Raw genomic sequence first — 17,369 nt, 5'->3', positions numbered from 1 at the left:
GCTCCCTGAATGGGCATTGAAGCTTGAAGATTCTGCCCGACTGTATGTAAATGCTAGCTGCCCTTCGTTCCATTGCCTTCTCCGGCTAGTCGACGCTCTCTTCTCCGCTTGACATCCCAATTATAAACTCTAGCAGTGTTGACTTCCATCACCGTCAGCTGCTCTCGCATAAACTCCAAGTCTTCGATCGTAGCTTTTAAGCTGGCCTCTGCAAGATCCAATTTGGATCGCAGGAGCGACGCAGCCTCTGACAACTTGTACGATAGCATAACATTCGCCTTATACGAATCAGATACCATCGGCAAACTCACGGTGGACAACTAAACTCACCCCTAGCCATAGATAGACGGTGTCGCTGTCCTCAAGTTCTGCCTCCGCAAAAAGCGTGTCATTTAATTCGAACGTTGTGGTAAGCGGCTTTTTGGGATTGTCGGAGTTTTCCTCGTCACTGAGGTCATCCTCCAGATCGTCGTTCTTGTTCTTGCCTTCCTACATAATCGTCAGATAATGTCGACGCACGTGTTCGCAGTGACAGACTCACTCTTTGTTCTTGCAGAAATTCCACCATATGTAATGTCTTTCTGATATCGGGGATCTTGTCTTCCAGACCTTTTCGTCGTTGTGTTAGGTTGGCATCCATATATCGATACTTCCTGGATTTCCTTAGTTTCAATATCGTCACAGAGTATATATCAAACATACGCGATAGCATCCTGGAAATTCTTCAGGGGAGTCTCGACCGCGCCATCTGAACCTCCCAGATATTCTTCGACATTTGCCTACATCATGAAGCATGAGCAGATGACCATTGATCTACTTTGGTTGATACGCGCGATGAATGGAGCTTTTGGGATACCCCGTGGATTTTTCTCCTCTTGAAATACCGACTTGGCAGACATGGTCGTAGAGACTGTAATCTTGAAAGCTCGAACCCCGCTTCCAATCATGACGTCCGGTTTGTGTCCGGTCGGAGTTGGAATTCATTTTTCCTCCCGTCCTCACGATTTTTTTTTCAATTCTATCCTGTTTGATTGTGAAAAATCTCCCCACATACTTGACGCCAGATTGCCTTGGAACGCACTCCGTACAACAATTGCAAGGTGCTTCCTCCGGAACCATCACAGATGTGAAAATTTCACTCGAAGCAAGACGGCACATCGCGTCGATTCGGTTTCGTTGGCTTCAAGACGGATCAAGAAGCAAACGCTGCAACTTGGGGGCTGTTTGGATCGCACGTTCATTGGCTCGACGCGAATTAATGTCGTGGCCGTCGCAGTAAGTTTTTTCTTCTTTCCAGGTGTCGTATTGCTTTTAATATATTTACTCGCAGGGGGTGAAAGATGCTCCAGCTTTTCGACTAAGTAAGGGAAGACGCCTTGAAGATACTGCTGCGGATTCAGGACCGTCATCGTGACCACATGTTCACAAGGCGGATTTCATCCAGCACTACCGACGGGCCTTCCTCGAGACAAAGATAGCATCCAATGGATCAGATAATAATGAGACTGTCTCGGACCTTGAATGGATGCGACGACGTATGAAGATGGTGTCGGATTCGTTACCCGATCAAGTCTGAGAAACGTGGGGTGAACCAGAGCACCATCCCTGAGGAACGCCAGTACTCGACAACAAAGACAACCATGCAGTCTCGTTTATTCCTTCGAAATCTTGCTCTCATCTCATGTATCGAAGCAGGGATCATGGAGCTATTTCAACCATTCGGGGAAGTTGTAAATGTGAGTATCTCGTAGCCTTGTTATGTATTCTCCACATCTTTCGCTTTTTTCTTGATGATAAACACTTAGGGACATCTGATCCTCCAGGGATGTGCTGATCCCCGGGAACCAATAGTAGAAAATTTATCTGACTTTTATTCCCCTTTTACAATTTGTGTGTTGCCGATCACTTCGCTGACTTATCACGATCCTACTAGGTCCATATACCTTGTCTAGGAAGTTGAAGGGTTTAGCCGATGTCTGCCCTCCTGGCGTATGAGGCGCTGGACAAGATGTCCTTCCAATGGCGTCCTCCCTACATCATCCCTGTCTCTGACCATAAATGCAAGTAGAGGGCGAGGGGCGAAAACAAATGTTTAAAGAAAAGGAGAGTTCTCGGCGTAAAACCACAGCTGGGCGGGACTTCAATTGGAGTGTGTTGTACATGAATGTTCGTCAAGCCTTTGTCATGTTATGCACTATATATCCAGATCTTGTGCAATGCATGTGCAGAGCTTAATGCAGTGGCATCGTCTATGCTGTTCGGATGGTTCCGAATTGTCCAGGCAGATATTCTGAAGTCTGAGTCGGATAATGCAGCAGTCAAGTGTGCGCTTGCGGAGATGCACATTATCCACGAGACGAAGTCGTACCTCGAGTTCCAGGGACTCGTCTTATCATCACTTTTTTTCCCGAGCGACTACGATATTTGTGAAGAACATCCTTTATGACACCACTGCGGAACAGATATGTGAGATGTTCGAGTTACACGGGAAACTCAACCGCGTTATCGTACCACCGGCAGCTACCATGGCGGTGATAAAATTCGGACAGGCAGATGAAGCTGCCAAGGCCTTTTCAGTTGTAGCTTACCGCCGTCTCGGAAGTAATGTGGTTTACTTGGAGAAGGGTCCGATGGGCATGTTCTAGGAGACTGCGGATGCAACAGGAAACAACGACTTCAAACTAATCACTCTTTAATGATGCACAGTGCCGACAAGGATATGCAGGCATCGCCTCCTCCAGTGAAACGACAACGCACGAGCCACTGCAGAGCATCCGAATCATTAATTGAGCAGTCGGAGTTTTGGTTTCCGACGGGGACACTGATTGGTGTCGAAGGGGAATCATGGAATGCTCATATGTTCTGAAATTTTTGCGGACATGCTCGAACTTCTGTAGCCGGCCGACATCGAGAGAATACATGAGTGTCGTCTGATCATTTTGTCGCAAAATTCCGCGAATAACTGGCTAATCCTGACATGGCTGTACCAACACGAGTAAGCCATCTTCTTATCCGTCAAACTATAATTGTATATCACCACGTCTCCAGGAAGTTCAATAACCTCACTGTCGTCTTTGATACCATAGCTGGAGCCCTACGACTCTCCAACAAATATGACATTGCGGACTTCCGTCAGTGGAGCACACATCAGCTACAGCTGTTTCTGCCTAGCCCCAAGACTTCACCAAAGTGACTTATGCTGCATTCTCTCATGCCGCTAGTGAGCTTCCCTTTTCTCCTGTAGATCGGTCTAAAATGTACTCTGGAGGTCATAAGCCTCGCGCAAGAATGTAATGTCCCTAGGATCCTTCCTGCCTCATACCATGCGCTTTTGATCTTCTGTTGGAGTCATCTAGCCGAGGGCACGTCCCCCTCGGTGATTCATACTTGGACGCAAACACCCTCAAGATCATCTATACGCAATCCTGACTGGTGTAGACGACCGGCCATGCGGACACACCACAGCTAGTTGCGAGAACGCACTCAGACGTGGCTCAGCTCATCGTTGAGGCCGGATGGTTTCTCTCCGTGGTTCCTTCGTAACTTGCAAACTCTTGCTATCAACAGATACCCAGGCTTGAGTTTACCATCACACCCGCTGTGATGTGAACTTTTCGTCAGCGAATCAGCGGGTTCGCTTAAGACCTTCACGAAGTAATTTTGAACTACGAGCATGTTTGTGTTACTCACCCTATGAGAAGACAGTAAAGTTTCTTGCACGGGTTTCCAGTACGCAACTAACCAGATTTTGGGAACATTTTTAGCTTCCGTGTTTCTTCACACATTTTGTTGCAAATGACATCAGAATTGGTATGCAAAACATATATTGATTTTTTAACACGTGACTGACGCGTCGTGTTTATCCAGGCAAGCACACACAAATATTCGTAACCGGTATAAATATCGCGGGATATCCTGGAGTCACCCCGTCGAATATCTTGCCAGCACACCCCACATTCAACGATATTCCGCCAACATTATGATTTCTACTACCTTCTACGTTGCTTCACGTTTCACCATTACGGCCTTAATCTCGGTATCGTTCTTCGAGGAAACGGTTCTCCGTCCAATCCGATCTGGACCAAGGAAGGGTACCGCCGGCCTCGTCGTGTCGGCATTCAAGTCGACAATTATCTTGATCCTAGCCGCTGACGAGGCCGCTTCAATGTATCTGAGCAACAATACCAGTGCACCCTCCACTAGCGAGCACGTTCCCGATGCACCACCAAGGCTGCCGGGAACGGCGTGCCCGACGTGCAATTTACATCAAGGTACTCCAGATCGTCACCCGCCCGCAAATTTCGTGTTGCCAGTTCCAGCCCAGAAGTCTTTTCTACCGTTATCTCCATCTTCATTGTCATCGTCACCTGTATTCAGATCGACAATGTCACACAACATCACTACTCTCGATTTGTCATATTCAGGCAATTGTAAGCGCCTCTCCATCACATCAAGTACTACCCTGGTAGCCTGCGACGACGACCGCTTGCAGGACGTCTTGCTACCATTTTCACTGTCATCGTCACCTGTATCCAGATCAACAATACCCAACGACATCACTACCCCCGATTTGCCATATTTCGACAATTGTAAGCGCCTCTCCATCGCATCAGATACTACCCTTGTAGCCTGCGACGACGACTACTCGAAGGACGTCTTGCTACCATCTTCATTGTCATCGTCACCTGTATTCAAATCGACAATGTCACACAACATCACTACTCTCGACCTCTCGATCATATCAGATACTGCCCTGGTAGCCTGCGACGACGACCGCTTGAAGGACGTCTTGCTACTATTTTCATTATCATCGTCACCTGTATTCAGACCAACACCCAACGACATCACTACTACCCTCGATTTGTCACATTTCAGCAATTGTAAGCGCCTCTCTATCGCATCAGATGCTACCCTTGTAGCCTGTGATGATGACTCAAAGGACATCTTCTCTGACAAGGTACGAGGCATCATATCTAACTTGACATTGCCTAACATTCGGTTCGCTCCAGGACAACTACGCTATGCCACAGCCTGGGGTGCTAGCACCAGCGCACACTACAGATAATGTCCGCATTGATGCCCCAGCTCCAAGCACAACTATCGACATCATTAGCCCCTTCTGTATGCCGTATGTTCGGCCACTTGTCCTAGTCGACAAATGCCAGACAACGCCTACGTGTACTGCTAGCCATTCTGTTCCTGGATCCGCACACCTCACAGATGCCTTGCTTCAGACGATGAAGACCACTAACTCCCTCCACAGCAGTCCATCCGTAGTCCCCACGGATACCTTCGTACACTTGAAGGGCGTCTTCACTGGCACTGACGAAGCATTAGACACCAAAGACGTCGAACACCACATCGACACCATATCCCCACGCACGCCAGCTCTTATCGCCGACAATGATCTTGTTATCGAAAATGCTCCGCCTGTCGAAAATGCTCTCGCCATCCGCAATGTTCCCTCTCATCCGCCAACCTTTCGGCCACTTGTTCCACTCGATAGCTTTCCAATGTCGTTGTGTACCAAAACTGACGCTAACCCTTCTGGATCCGCCCGACCCACTGACGTGCTTGCTCACAAGACCAAGGCTGCTGCCTCCTGGCTAAAGCCCCTGATACTCGTTACTAAATATGCCGCTGATCGACTCATCCCTCTACCTCTCACAGCGCTTCCTGAGAAGTCGCGCCCATATAAACTGAAGCAGCAGAAGGTACGGGCATATTCATTGTCAGGCTTGGTATATCACTCATCATACGTCATTAGCGCAAACCTGCTAGATCTTTGCGAATGGACTCTGCTTGCCACAGCATCGTGCGTTCTCGCCTCCGGCGACACGCCCACAGGATCGGTCAGTCATTCCTCTTCGTACTGTAATTGCTTATTGATTTCGGTACTACTAGTTGGCCACCTTGCGCAAGTCTGCAAACAGATTTGTGTCGATCAATCATCCCTCATGGACAGCTGGGTCACTGCCATGGCGGAGGTGGGGCTCACCTCGATGCTGGTCGGCAACCACCGGAAGTCGCCAGGATCGCAGCCCCCTCTTACATTCGAATCATTTTATGTTTTAGAGCCTGGTTCGCGGATCAAGGCCCGTCTTGCGTCACTTCGCCATCGAACAAATGCAGTCGTCGCCACAATTCCAGCTACCACCACTTTTCCACCTTTGCTACCCCGACGAGACACTTGCTGACACCTTCAACGTTTAACGCCACTCCGCTGCGGCTTCACTAATACCTACAACACTGACAACTTCTGCCTACTGACAACGAACACTGCGATAGCCCGCCAAGGTCACAGGTCACATAGCAACGAGAAAATACGACGCCATCGTGACATGCATCATGATACCAACACCATGACACTATCAAGCGAGACCACCCTCATGAACGACACTACAATACTCAGACAACGACCACCTCATGATACTTACGACAGACAATGCCTATCACCACGGTTCACGACATTCCAGACTTGCTCAACACGGGCCACAAGCTGACGAGAAGAGTACGACATCATCACGACCATTTAATGATATGCATTACGATGCTAATGCCACGGCACTACCAAGCAAGACCACTCACGACACTCAATTTCACGATACTTACGACGGACAACGCCTATCACCACAGTTCACGACATTTCAGACGTGCCCAACATAGGCGACAAGCTGACCAGAAGAGTATGACATGCATCACGATACTAACTCCACGCCACTGGCAAGCAAGACCATTCACGACACTCAGACACACCATTTCACGATGCTCACGACAGCCAACACTCAATTCCATGACACAACAATATCCGTGACGCTACGATGTCATCAGAAAGGTTCGCGAGACTCACGCTGCCACAATACCATCAACAAGGACCACTTTCCGTCGCTCACCACTAATCTCATCATGACCCACGTCCCAGTCATCATTGGCAAATATGATGCTGACAGCGAAACAAATTTCGACTTTTAGAGACCGCTAACTTCATCAGTTTACTAATCATACTTGACTCGGATATCTGCATTACTTGTTTTCCTGACTCGCACTGCCTACTCTACGTCATCTTGTATTTACTGAATAATCCTTGATGATAAGATTCTTTGCCTGCTCACGTATCTTGGGAATGAATGTTATGATTACTCGCGATCGGATTCGTCCACGAAGAGATTAAAAAATACTTTTATTATGGCCCGCCTTACTAGAGCTATTTGCTGTGTACTATCTCAAGAAGTTCTTCAGGTTGTTGACCCGGCATTTCCTTGATGTTTGGTTTCGCTTAGGCTGTCTGCTACCTGCTCCGGAGGTTACCACCAAATCAAATCGCTTTCGACAGCTAGGCTACTGGCAGGCCAAAGAGTGAACCAGAATCTTTCTGTCGAGGATAAGCTTCATTTATGGAGCCTTGCGGCCATGCCTCAGACTCCGAGGGCTACCGGTCATCATCGATTTATCATCTAATTCAATTCAAATTCGATTGCAGATGTTCCAAGTCTCTGCTGTCAACGTTTCCGGTGGTGGGACTTGGAGTAGCCTGGTCGATCTAGACAATGTATTGATTATTCCGCTGACGCGGCGAACTCAAGGACCTCTCGAGAACAGCCTTGATAAAAACTCGAGTCCTGCTATCCCTGACAACGAACTACAACACGAATACTACTTTCAAGACAGTAGTGATAGGTTAGTACTTCACCTTGATTTCATACAACAATAAACTCACTGCATGCGCAGCCTATTCAAGTCCTGGATGATCCGATCATAGGACAGCATCATTAGACGACCACCGTCGGAGACTTCGCCACACACTGACACCATCCCTCAAATAGGACGGCATTCTCAAAGGATCCTACTAGGGCCTAGGTCGTAGTTGTCCAACAGAATTTATCGGGATGATAGCTATTATGCAAGTTCGTGAAACAAACTGTCAGGTTCTTCAAGTTATTACACGCCTATAATGATCTTACAGCATTTCCCTGATCCGTGTTACAAGAAGCTCTCGAAAAACGGCATCGAGTACAATCGTGGATAAATCCGTAACTTTTAACGGGTTTCTGAAACGCGGTGTTTTTATATCGCGCCCACAGCGAGAACTAGCCGAAATTCAATCAAGTCGGGCCCCGCGATCTACTAGTATATTAAATCTACATGTTATTAGTGCTCACTATTCGAGTCGCCATCCACCGACCCCACTCTCCTTCAATATGACCATAGTCTCAAATAGTCCCGACTTCTGGTGGTATATCCAATATTATCGCGTTGAAAGCTATTATACAGGTTCGTAAGCAAGTCGGTTGTTGGCTCTATCATCGACGTTTTAGTAATCGGTTCCCCAGTTGCATCCACTGTTGTGGTGATATACGATTGGGGTGAGCAGGACATGGCTTACTAGTTACCGAGGAAGTTGCTGATGTTTTTATGCTACTCCCAAGCACTGACATTCGAACAAGAGGTATGTAGGTCGATGTCATTGTTGTCTCATTGCTAACGGTTTTGTAGTTTGAACTAGTCTGGGTGAGCACAGTGTTATGTTAGAAGTCTAAGGACAACTGGATGATTTCCGATATGAATTCGAAATAGAAACGACGCTGGTCCGTCACGAGCGTCTTATATCTTGCTGTACGTACCTTACCAATTTTAATTTTCATTTGGCAAGTGCGCTCACCTTACAACATTCCAGTTGCGCTATGGTGGAATAATATACGCTGTGTATGTTTGCGAGGCCAACATGTCAGCATTGTGCTAATTAGCCATCTCTCGTAACCAGCTTCGATATACCCGGTGTGTCTCTCCCACTCCCAGTATCTTCTGACATGTACTAAACTATGTCATCTAGCAAGTATCACGACACTCTACGTGTCAGATGATGTGAGTGATCCGAGCAATTCGAGCAATGCGTCCCATTACTGTCCAACTCACGATTCTCTCGTAGGGGTGAGTGATTTTCTCGACATTGTTGACTGAATGTAACATTCGAATAGCTGTGAGATTGGACTTAGTCCCCTACAATGCCCATCGCTCATTGTGTGTTTCAGGCACTGTTTTTGATTTCGAACAATGGTGGATGTTTACAATCGCAAACATCATGCTGGGTGGTGAGTTATTTAGCTTTAATACATTGCTAATGCTCTGAAATATCTTGCCAGTGATCATGATTACTCGGTTGCATGCCATGTATCAGCGATCGAGAAAGATGCTTATCTTCCTCGTTGTATTTTTCCTTACCGTGACGACTACTAGCGCAGTAATCACGGTAATACAAAGCACACATATTACAGGAGGTAAGCTTTGGTAATGCACGAAGGACTTCAGAGAGTCAGGCTTACAAGACAAATAACAGAGGAGCTCATCCTCTCCGGTACTTATCAGTGCAATTACGAGGGGAATAGCCTTCTTCTATCAGCCGTCACTTGGGTACTCGGCACCGTATGGGAAGCCCTCGCGTTGTATCTTTCAGTCCGTATTGCTATAAAGCATTTCCGCGAACGACTATCGACAGGGTCGATTATTGAGGACTGTTTCACGGTGTTAATAAAAAGTCATGTATTTTACTTTGCAAGGTGAGCTCATGACTTGAGCTCCTTATCGTTTCAACGTTGATGTTCTGTATGTTTCAGCTTTGCTGCCGTTGCTTCCTTCCGCATTAGCTTCATCTCTCCAAATTTACCGGTGGGCCCATCCGTTACTGACTCGCATCCATCTGACTGCTCTTCGATTGTGCAGAGCGGAAGTTCTGCAGGAGCTGAGCTTTATTACGCTGTTGCGCTAGTTTCCGCGCTCTTGCAGATGTTTTTGCTGGGACCGCGCCTCGTCCTTAGCGTTCGAGAACACGGCACTAGGCTTGTGGATGACTCCGAAGGAGCAACTGCCATGACTACGGTTGCATTCCAGGAGTGCACACTCGCATCGACTGATAGCGGCATGTAGTATGAGGAATACTCTATGACATTGTTATCTTGGCATTGTATTGCAGGGAGGTTGAGAATGCCGTTTGGATTCGGAGTTTCGCCATGGTACTAACTGATATGTATTTTCAATCATGTATGAGAAATAGACTCGCCATGTTTGGGAAACCCAATAGTAAATGTGACTGACCAGGCGCTGGCACTCACCCCAAGGCTTATTTGGTGAAGCTAAGAAGCAGTGTCTTCATACCTTCGGGCCAAAGTTCTAGGGAGTCTGGACCTAACACTGTCAAGGTGGTTCAACGTTCAAGTTTAAGCCGACCGAGTCCAACTTAGGCTAATCACATTCAGATAACTCTAATCCAGACACGACAAAATCACCATCCTCCGATCGCCTTCGCGAGGATGTGAGCACGCTTGATTCCGCGCAAGTAGTATATATCGAGTCATCACATCCTCTGCGAATCCTCTTCAGCTGCACAGGGTTTGATCCCGCGGAAGCCATTCGCATGAAGTCAACTCCCCAGCTTCACTATGGCGCAAACACCGCGGTCTTTCCAAAAAAAAAACAAATCCGGCGAAAAAGATCGATCTTTCTCGCGGACGTGAGCATGAATGCATCAAGCCCATCTCATATGCCCATTCTGATAATTTCAGTATGGACTTGGAGATGAGGCTGAGGCCGAGTTTGTAGTCAACGGATGGGTCGATCCGACCTCTGGTACAAAGTATTGGTATTGATGTCTGAAATGGATGAGTGTCGTTAAAGCGCCCTTTTCGACTTGCCTGGACTAGCTATTGGTCACACGACTCCATGAGCTAGTGGGATAAACCGACAAGCCCATGAGGCCCCAGGTGTGTCGAACGACAACGCTGGTGGACGTCGCTGCTAGTGATGTAAGTGAATGGTCCTCGGGAAAGAGAATTTGAACAAAAGCTGTGCACTAGGGCGTTGAAAAAAAACGAGGTTGAAATTGAGAATGGTGGTGTTAGGAGCAGTCCTATACGTCGCTCACCACGGCATGCATATCAAAAAGGTGACACTATGTCGAGCACGGCGGAGATATAATATGAGATGGAGTACTGTGCCTTAACAAGTAGGATCATGATGCGCTTGTTGAGCGAAGATGGGCCCGGGGTCAGGTCCCCGTTCACGATGAGCGGCGACATACTCGTTGTTTGACAAAATCGCTGTCGACACGAAAAGGAGGTGAAAGGTAAGACCTACTAACTCGTGGTTAACTTAAAGCCGATCGATCAACCGAGACCAACAGGTAGAGCCAAACAGTCGCAAGCAACCGAAACTCTAATCGTATCTGAGATGCTCATCAGGCATTTGACTTCTGTATGACAAAGATTTAACCTGATACACAATATATATCACAAGTACTATACTTGTACGATCCGTCCCCGGGCTTGGAAAGTGTAGTTGTCAAGGGAGGGTAACGCGAGCGAAAGTAGTTATGGACGAGATAAGATTCTGTGGGTATAGAGCACAGGCTGCACAGCGCACTGACACTAGACATCGCATGAATCGGTGTGATGGCACCTCGCCTGGGATGAGTTCTCATATGTGTGGAAGCTTGAGAATACCCTAACGTGCTTTCTTTCCCTCGTTCATATCGTTCATATTAGCCTTTTTATTTAAATAAAGCTCAGGACATACCAACCCAGACAACCATGGACGCGACAGACTCCTCCATCAAAGTCAAAGTATCCCCAACCCAAAGCGCATACTTTGCTGGTGAACCTTTCACCGTCGAAATCACATTCACCAATACACGTACACCCTCTCCAAACAACACACCACTAGTACCGGCATCTGCACCAGTTCAGAAATCGCATAGACGAAATGCCCATTCTATAAGTTCGGCACCCCTCGCCAGGCCTCCTACCTCTCCTGGCTTGAGCCCACGTCCACCAGATTTCATTAAAGCGCTTGGAAGTGGAATTGGTGAAGAGGGAAGAAAGGGATTGATTGGGAATGGATCAGTCGATGTCAAAGGGAAAGGCAAAGAAGTGCTCGAAGCAAGGCGTAGTGCATTGGAGAAGGCCAAGCGCAGTGCTAGTGAAGAGTATGTACAAGCTTATGAAGTAGATCAAGGTAAGTCCTTCGTCATCGTCATCGTCCTTGACTAGCTCAAAGTGATCGCAGTAACACCACGTACAACCTTCACTATTCCCCAAAACCATCCACATGCACGCAAACAATCAGTATTGGACGGTCACCTCCAGTCAACCGAAGTAGTACAACCCCAGACCAGCACGCTCGACACAATAGCAGAAGGGCCCACCCACTCATACCCCCCTCGTAGACCATCGCTTCAGGCACTCGGTCATGGTCATCCTCATTCATACACCAAACCTATCCCCAAAGACACAGCCCTCCTCCTCTACTCATATGCCCAACTTTCAGGAACAGCACACATCCTCCCACAAAGTACACCAGCAGCCTTGTCTAATCTTCGCGCACATCTCCTCAAAAAACCTGTATTGGGAGGCGGAAGCATGGACATCGCCAGTACCCGCAGGTCCCATTCGCGTTCTACGAGTCTTACGGGTTCCCTATTAAGTCTATTAAGTCCTTCGAGTTATACTCCTACGCTCGGGAGATCAAGAGCCCCTTCCCTCAGTTCACAAAGTGATACGTCTCCTGCAAATGTTGGTTTGGGATTGAGTGTTGGAGCAGCGAACCCTGTGGAAGAAGGGGAAGAGGAGATGCCGCTCCCTGTATTCGAAGTACAACCTGCCATGCTAGCTGTCGATCTCGCCTTGGGTCCTGGAGAAAGTAGGACTTGTGAGTTGCCTTACCTCTTCTTTGTGTAATCATGCTGATGCACAATAGATACATACACCCTTCCCCTACCCTCCTCCCTCCCTCCTACATTCAAGGGCCGCATGATCCGCTTCTCATACGAACTTACAGTCGGTACGTGCCGGAGAGGCGATAGCGGTGAAGCTCCTTCTACCGGCGTGACAGTGAGCAGGGTAATGAAAGTCCCTATCAGGGTGTATAATTGGGTCAGCGGTGAGTCTGTCGTTTTCCTTACTTCAACCTGACGCTCACCAATCAATGCAGTCAGCAAACCACAAAGCCCCTACGACCTCCTCCTCCCCGTGCGTAAACACGACGGTGGAAAAGTTATCGAGCTAGGCAGCGCATGTGGAGATGCAAAGAAAGACTCGTCCTCTTCTTCGTCGAAACATTGTGCGTCTTCTTATCTTCGATGCATCACATAATTAAATGGGAGATAGCACTGACTACATCACCTTGTGACTCCCTTGATGACCTCCGCGCCTACGGGGAGAGGCTACTCGAGACCTTCCCTGCGGAGGGGTCGACGGGTGTGAGGATTAAGGAGCCTGCCGAGAGCGTGCCTGAAAGTGTACCTTCTTCCTCCTCTGGGCTTGCTTCTGGGAGTGGGAGTCAAGCAACTTCGGATCCTCTCAGAGCATTCGCAAGAGAACGCGAAACAGAGATAGAGGGAGGAGAGGGAGAACTGACAGGATGTCGAGAAGCTGTCGAGATCTTAACCCGGAATCCCAAAAAAGGCACGTCCAGCGCGTGATTCGCTCTATGCGAACTACTAACACCCCGCCAGTCTCATACGACGTGACAAAAGATGGGGTCAAAGTGGCTATTCTCACATTCACAAAAAGCGCGTATCGGCTTGGGGAGACTGTTTTGGGCATTGTGGAGATTAATGAGCGGGAGGGACGGGGGAAGGTAATTTCGGTGAGTAGTTTGTTCCTGGCTGGTCTTGATTGCGTCATTTTTTTCTCAATTTCGAGGGCTGTATTGGCTTATCATTCTCGGTTCTTTTGACAGCTAAGTGCAACGCTAGAAACGAACGAAAGCCTCCCAGCCTCCCTAGGAACCACAGACACGAGTACAAGTACTACACGCCGCGTTCACGCAGAACACCACGCCTCGTTCACAGGCAGTACCCTTCGTACCACATTCGCACTTGATATACCCAGCGACGCATCTCCCACATTCGGAATCGTGCTCTCATCTCCTCCTTTGCTTGGGAACGGCCATATCAATGGGTCCTTGTCTGGGAACGGAACCGTGGCTGGGGCTGGACCTGGGAAGATAGGGGGGTTGACGTGGAAAGTACACCTGACACTACTAGTAGGCGTTACAGCGCCGAACGCACGGGTGCGTGGGTTAACGAGGGATGGCGCGCCTACTTCGTGGGGAAGTGCATGGCGTGCGCCCGTTGGGATCGCTCCGGAACAGCAAGAGGTGCCTGGGAGCGGTGCGAAAGAAGTCGGCAAACAAGCACAGCAGCAGAGCTGGACTTCGTATCTCATGAGTTCGTTCCTCGGGACTGGGGAGAAAGAGTATCATGATGGGGATGACATTAATGATGATGAAGAGCCTGAGGTTCCTGCTCAGAAGGAGGAAGGGGAGCAGGAGGAGGGTGATTGGAGAGATGTGCAAGTTGAGATCGTGGAGTGTGAAGTACCAGTGGTGGTTTGGCCTGGTAACACAGCGTTCAGCGCTGTTGACGTTGTGTTCGAGGTGTGACCTAGGTATGATCGAGATCCGTGATCTAGATTCCGCGGAAGGATCCGTATTGCCCCACACATCGGCGGATATTTATCGAAAGGTTTTTTTTTGTTTGTATGTATGATATTATTTTAATTAAAAAATGGTGGTGAGCTCGTGACGGAACCCAAGCCTTTCCTTGTAACTTGAACTCGGTTTTTGTGTTTAGAGCATACTAGAGAGCTAGGTGAGTGAGTTTCAGCGATTATCATAGAGATTTAGTTAAATGGAAGGATGTAGTGATAGAAACTAATAATTAGTGAAAGTCCCCGTCAGCCGCCAGCTGTCGTACGAACTCGCCAGCTGCTCTCGCCACCGCCAGCTGTCATGCAACATCTGCCTGAAAACGACGACTTTAATCGCAGGCATCGTTTCCTTGACCCAGACCCAAATAATTCTGGCAGGGAACGAGCGACAAGTCAACCGCCAAGGGCAAACCTCACAAGTCTACGCAATCAAAACTCTCCTTCATCTCCCTCGTCCTCATCATCTCCTTGGTCACCACGTATCCTTCAACAACCAACCAGGACATTAACAACAGGTCTCCCAATGAGCGTACCAACCCGTAGCTCCTCTTTTTCAAACCCTCAATCAAACTATAGTTCCGCACTCCGCGAATCCCACTTCGAGTCGACCTTCGAAGACGACGAATCTGAAGCACTCTCAGATACCTATGACCATCATGATGACGAACACTACCTACCCACTTCATCTCGTGGCCGTTCCTATGCCCCCGATCTCACCCGCAGCCGCTCTCAAAGCCTCGCTACCACCACAACCCGCCCCACCTCAATTCAATCCCCGTATCAGCATTCACACCTCTGGCCAGACTCGGCTCACAACTCAAACCCGCTCAATATTCCATCTGCTAGGTACGGAGAGATTAAACCACCCGCGTCTAGTCGCTACGGGAGCCTCGGCGCCATGGGCAGGTCCCCCCTCGCCGATAACGGCTATCCGAACAGGAACACCATCGACGTCTCCAATATGAGCCCCTTTGTTCGTGATGTCGGCCAGATCCTCCTAGACGACGGCTCAGCATTCCGAGAACTTTGGGCAGGTATGAACCCTCCAAAAGACGAGAACGGCGGAGGTGGAAGTGGCACTACTAGTCGGAGACACAGTGTTAGTGTCGTTCAGCCCCGCAGGCCTACTATCGTCGGCTTTAATGCGCCTGAAAGCCCCGGTGACGAGACCCATGGTCATGGTCGTCCTGGCGTATTTAATGCACAGCCATTTGGAGGGAGAGGCGGTCTTATGCTTTCGGATGATGATTTAGCTGCTGATCTCGGTATGCTGAGCATGAAAGAGCCCGGTGCGCCGTCCAGCTCATCAACCACGAGCCAACCGTCCTCCCTCCCCATCTACCCACGCAGCCCACCCTCTGCAGACCGCGTATCCCCCTATCACCTCAACATCCCATCCGGCACGAGCTTTACATCCCGCCAACAATTCGGGTCTCCAAGCGAGAGCGCACTCTCCACAGGTGCAAGTCCCCCTCGGGGTCATTTTGACCAGCAGATTTTGGAGGCGCAGTACGGTCAGCAGCAGCTTACGGCCCGGTTTATCCCAGGGCAGGGCATCCAGTACCTCCCTATGCAGAACAATGGCGCTGGGTTCGCACGCCAAGGCCCGCTCTCGCCCACTACTACCTCCCGCCCCATCCAGCCCCAACAAGGCCCGTATTACCATCAAATGCAACGGCGCCCCTCCGACGCCAGTCAAACGCAGCAAACACCCTTGAGCGATTTAGGCAAGGGTCTCCCTTTAAGCAGCGTCCCAGCCTCCTGGCCGCTCTTCATCGTCGAATTCAAAGCGGGGCGTACGGACCTCTTCTATCTCACTGATTTAAGCCAAGATATCAGGGTTGGGGATTTGGTGATCGTCGAAGCGGACAGAGGGAAGGATTTGGGCAAGGTTGTTAATGATAGTATCACGCTTAAGGAGGTGGAGGCGTTTCAGAGGGAGGTTAGGGAGAGGGAGGCAGGGGAGGCGATGAGTCCTGGGGGTGCGGCAGCGACGGGGAAGAAGGATATTAATCCGAAGATGATTTATGGGAAGGCGCAGGCTAGCGATACTCAGTACGTGTTTCCATTGCCTAGTCTTAGGGAGGATGCTGATGGGGCGACAGACATTTAGTGACCAAGATGCAAGATGAAGTTAAAGCGCTGCAATTGTGTCAGAGTAAAGTTCGGCAGAAGAAACTTCCTATGGAGGTTATCGATGCGGAGTATCAGTGGTGCGTGCCGTTTGGCGTTCATAGGACCCAAGAGGACTGACACACTGCAGGGACCGACGTAAACTCACGTTCTACTTTATCGCTGAAAAACGAATTGATTTTCGGGAGCTTGTCCGGGAGTTATTCCGGTGTGTCTTTTTTTCCCTGCTACATGCTGCGCCTATCTCTATGTCTTGCCCGCTATGCATATTTTACTCGCTCGCCTGCTAACGAATTATCTATAGGTTGTATAAAACAAGGATCTGGATGGCCTCTTTACAAGGCCCAGGAGGGTACGAGCAGTAATTGCTCCCCTCACATCTATACAAGTAACGACGGAAGAGGAACAGAAGAGCAGGACGGAATCCCAATCCCAACCACACTACGCAACCATCACGATCACATGACACCAGCCAATCTCACGAAATGTATGTATCTATGTATGATCTAGATATGCAATATCCACACTCTTCATCGCACATCTAGAACCTTTTTTTTTTGGTTCTTTCATTTGTTTCATGCTCAAGTTCAAGTTCAAGCTATTTATGGAACCATGTTCGTTCATGTTCATGTTCTGGTTTTCGCTTTTGTATCGTATTTGGTTGTGTGTACGTTAGTGTAGAGGTTTTTTCTGCCTTTTGATGGGGTTTGTTTGGAGGGGAGCAGGGGGATGGAGATGAGAAATGGCCTGACGCCT

At 48.8% G+C, this 17,369-nt stretch overlaps 5 protein-coding genes across 5 annotated transcripts; 4 read left to right on the top strand and 1 right to left on the bottom strand.

The window, feature by feature from the left end:
* Positions 1–53: 53 nt before the first annotated feature.
* Positions 54–899, bottom strand: HD556DRAFT_1435542 (Prefoldin subunit 3; the record flags this gene model as incomplete). Its single annotated transcript, XM_041305448.1, has 5 exons — positions 54–278; positions 331–489; positions 542–653; positions 703–779; positions 807–899. 5 exons carry the CDS (start codon positions 897–899, stop codon positions 54–56), a joined length of 666 nt encoding a protein of 221 aa, XP_041167480.1.
* A 2,987-nt stretch (positions 900–3,886) lies between these two features.
* On the top strand, positions 3,887–6,312 carry HD556DRAFT_6262 (uncharacterized protein). Its single transcript, XM_041311125.1, has 4 exons — positions 3,887–4,957; positions 5,010–5,714; positions 5,768–5,852; positions 5,905–6,312. Exons 1-4 carry the CDS (start codon positions 3,980–3,982, stop codon positions 6,195–6,197), a joined length of 2,061 nt encoding a protein of 686 aa, XP_041167479.1. The 5' UTR covers positions 3,887–3,979; the 3' UTR covers positions 6,198–6,312.
* Positions 6,313–8,198: 1,886 nt separating this feature from the next.
* On the top strand, positions 8,199–9,921 carry HD556DRAFT_1435540 (uncharacterized protein; the record flags this gene model as incomplete). Its single annotated transcript, XM_041305447.1, has 12 exons — positions 8,199–8,271; positions 8,331–8,363; positions 8,427–8,446; positions 8,494–8,508; positions 8,575–8,613; positions 8,675–8,703; positions 8,762–8,775; positions 9,030–9,089; positions 9,141–9,275; positions 9,335–9,554; positions 9,612–9,663; positions 9,718–9,921. The coding sequence occupies 12 exons, from the start codon at positions 8,199–8,201 to the stop codon at positions 9,919–9,921; spliced, it is 894 nt and encodes a 297-aa protein (XP_041167478.1).
* Positions 9,922–11,166: 1,245 nt separating this feature from the next.
* On the top strand, positions 11,167–14,581 carry HD556DRAFT_5760 (Rgp1-domain-containing protein). The gene is made up of 7 exons (XM_041310991.1): positions 11,167–12,003; positions 12,055–12,696; positions 12,745–12,927; positions 12,979–13,107; positions 13,155–13,451; positions 13,502–13,635; positions 13,729–14,581. Exons 1-7 carry the CDS (start codon positions 11,580–11,582, stop codon positions 14,431–14,433), a joined length of 2,514 nt encoding a protein of 837 aa, XP_041167477.1. The 5' UTR covers positions 11,167–11,579; the 3' UTR covers positions 14,434–14,581.
* HD556DRAFT_5761 (PSP1 C-terminal conserved region-domain-containing protein) lies at positions 14,582–17,361 on the top strand. The gene is made up of 5 exons (XM_041310993.1): positions 14,582–14,641; positions 14,695–16,535; positions 16,586–16,693; positions 16,744–17,100; positions 17,159–17,361. The coding sequence occupies exons 2-4, from the start codon at positions 14,782–14,784 to the stop codon at positions 16,901–16,903; spliced, it is 2,022 nt and encodes a 673-aa protein (XP_041167476.1). The 5' UTR covers positions 14,582–14,641; positions 14,695–14,781; the 3' UTR covers positions 16,904–17,100; positions 17,159–17,361.
* Positions 17,362–17,369: the final 8 nt, after the last annotated feature.

Source organism: Suillus plorans, assembly GCF_016647745.1.
Source record: "Suillus plorans strain S12 chromosome Unknown HD556scaffold_1, whole genome shotgun sequence".
Lineage (NCBI taxonomy): Eukaryota > Fungi > Basidiomycota > Agaricomycetes > Boletales > Suillaceae > Suillus > Suillus plorans.
The sequence above is the reverse complement of the archived record's forward strand: the minus strand, read 5'-3'. Positions and strand labels throughout refer to the sequence as shown.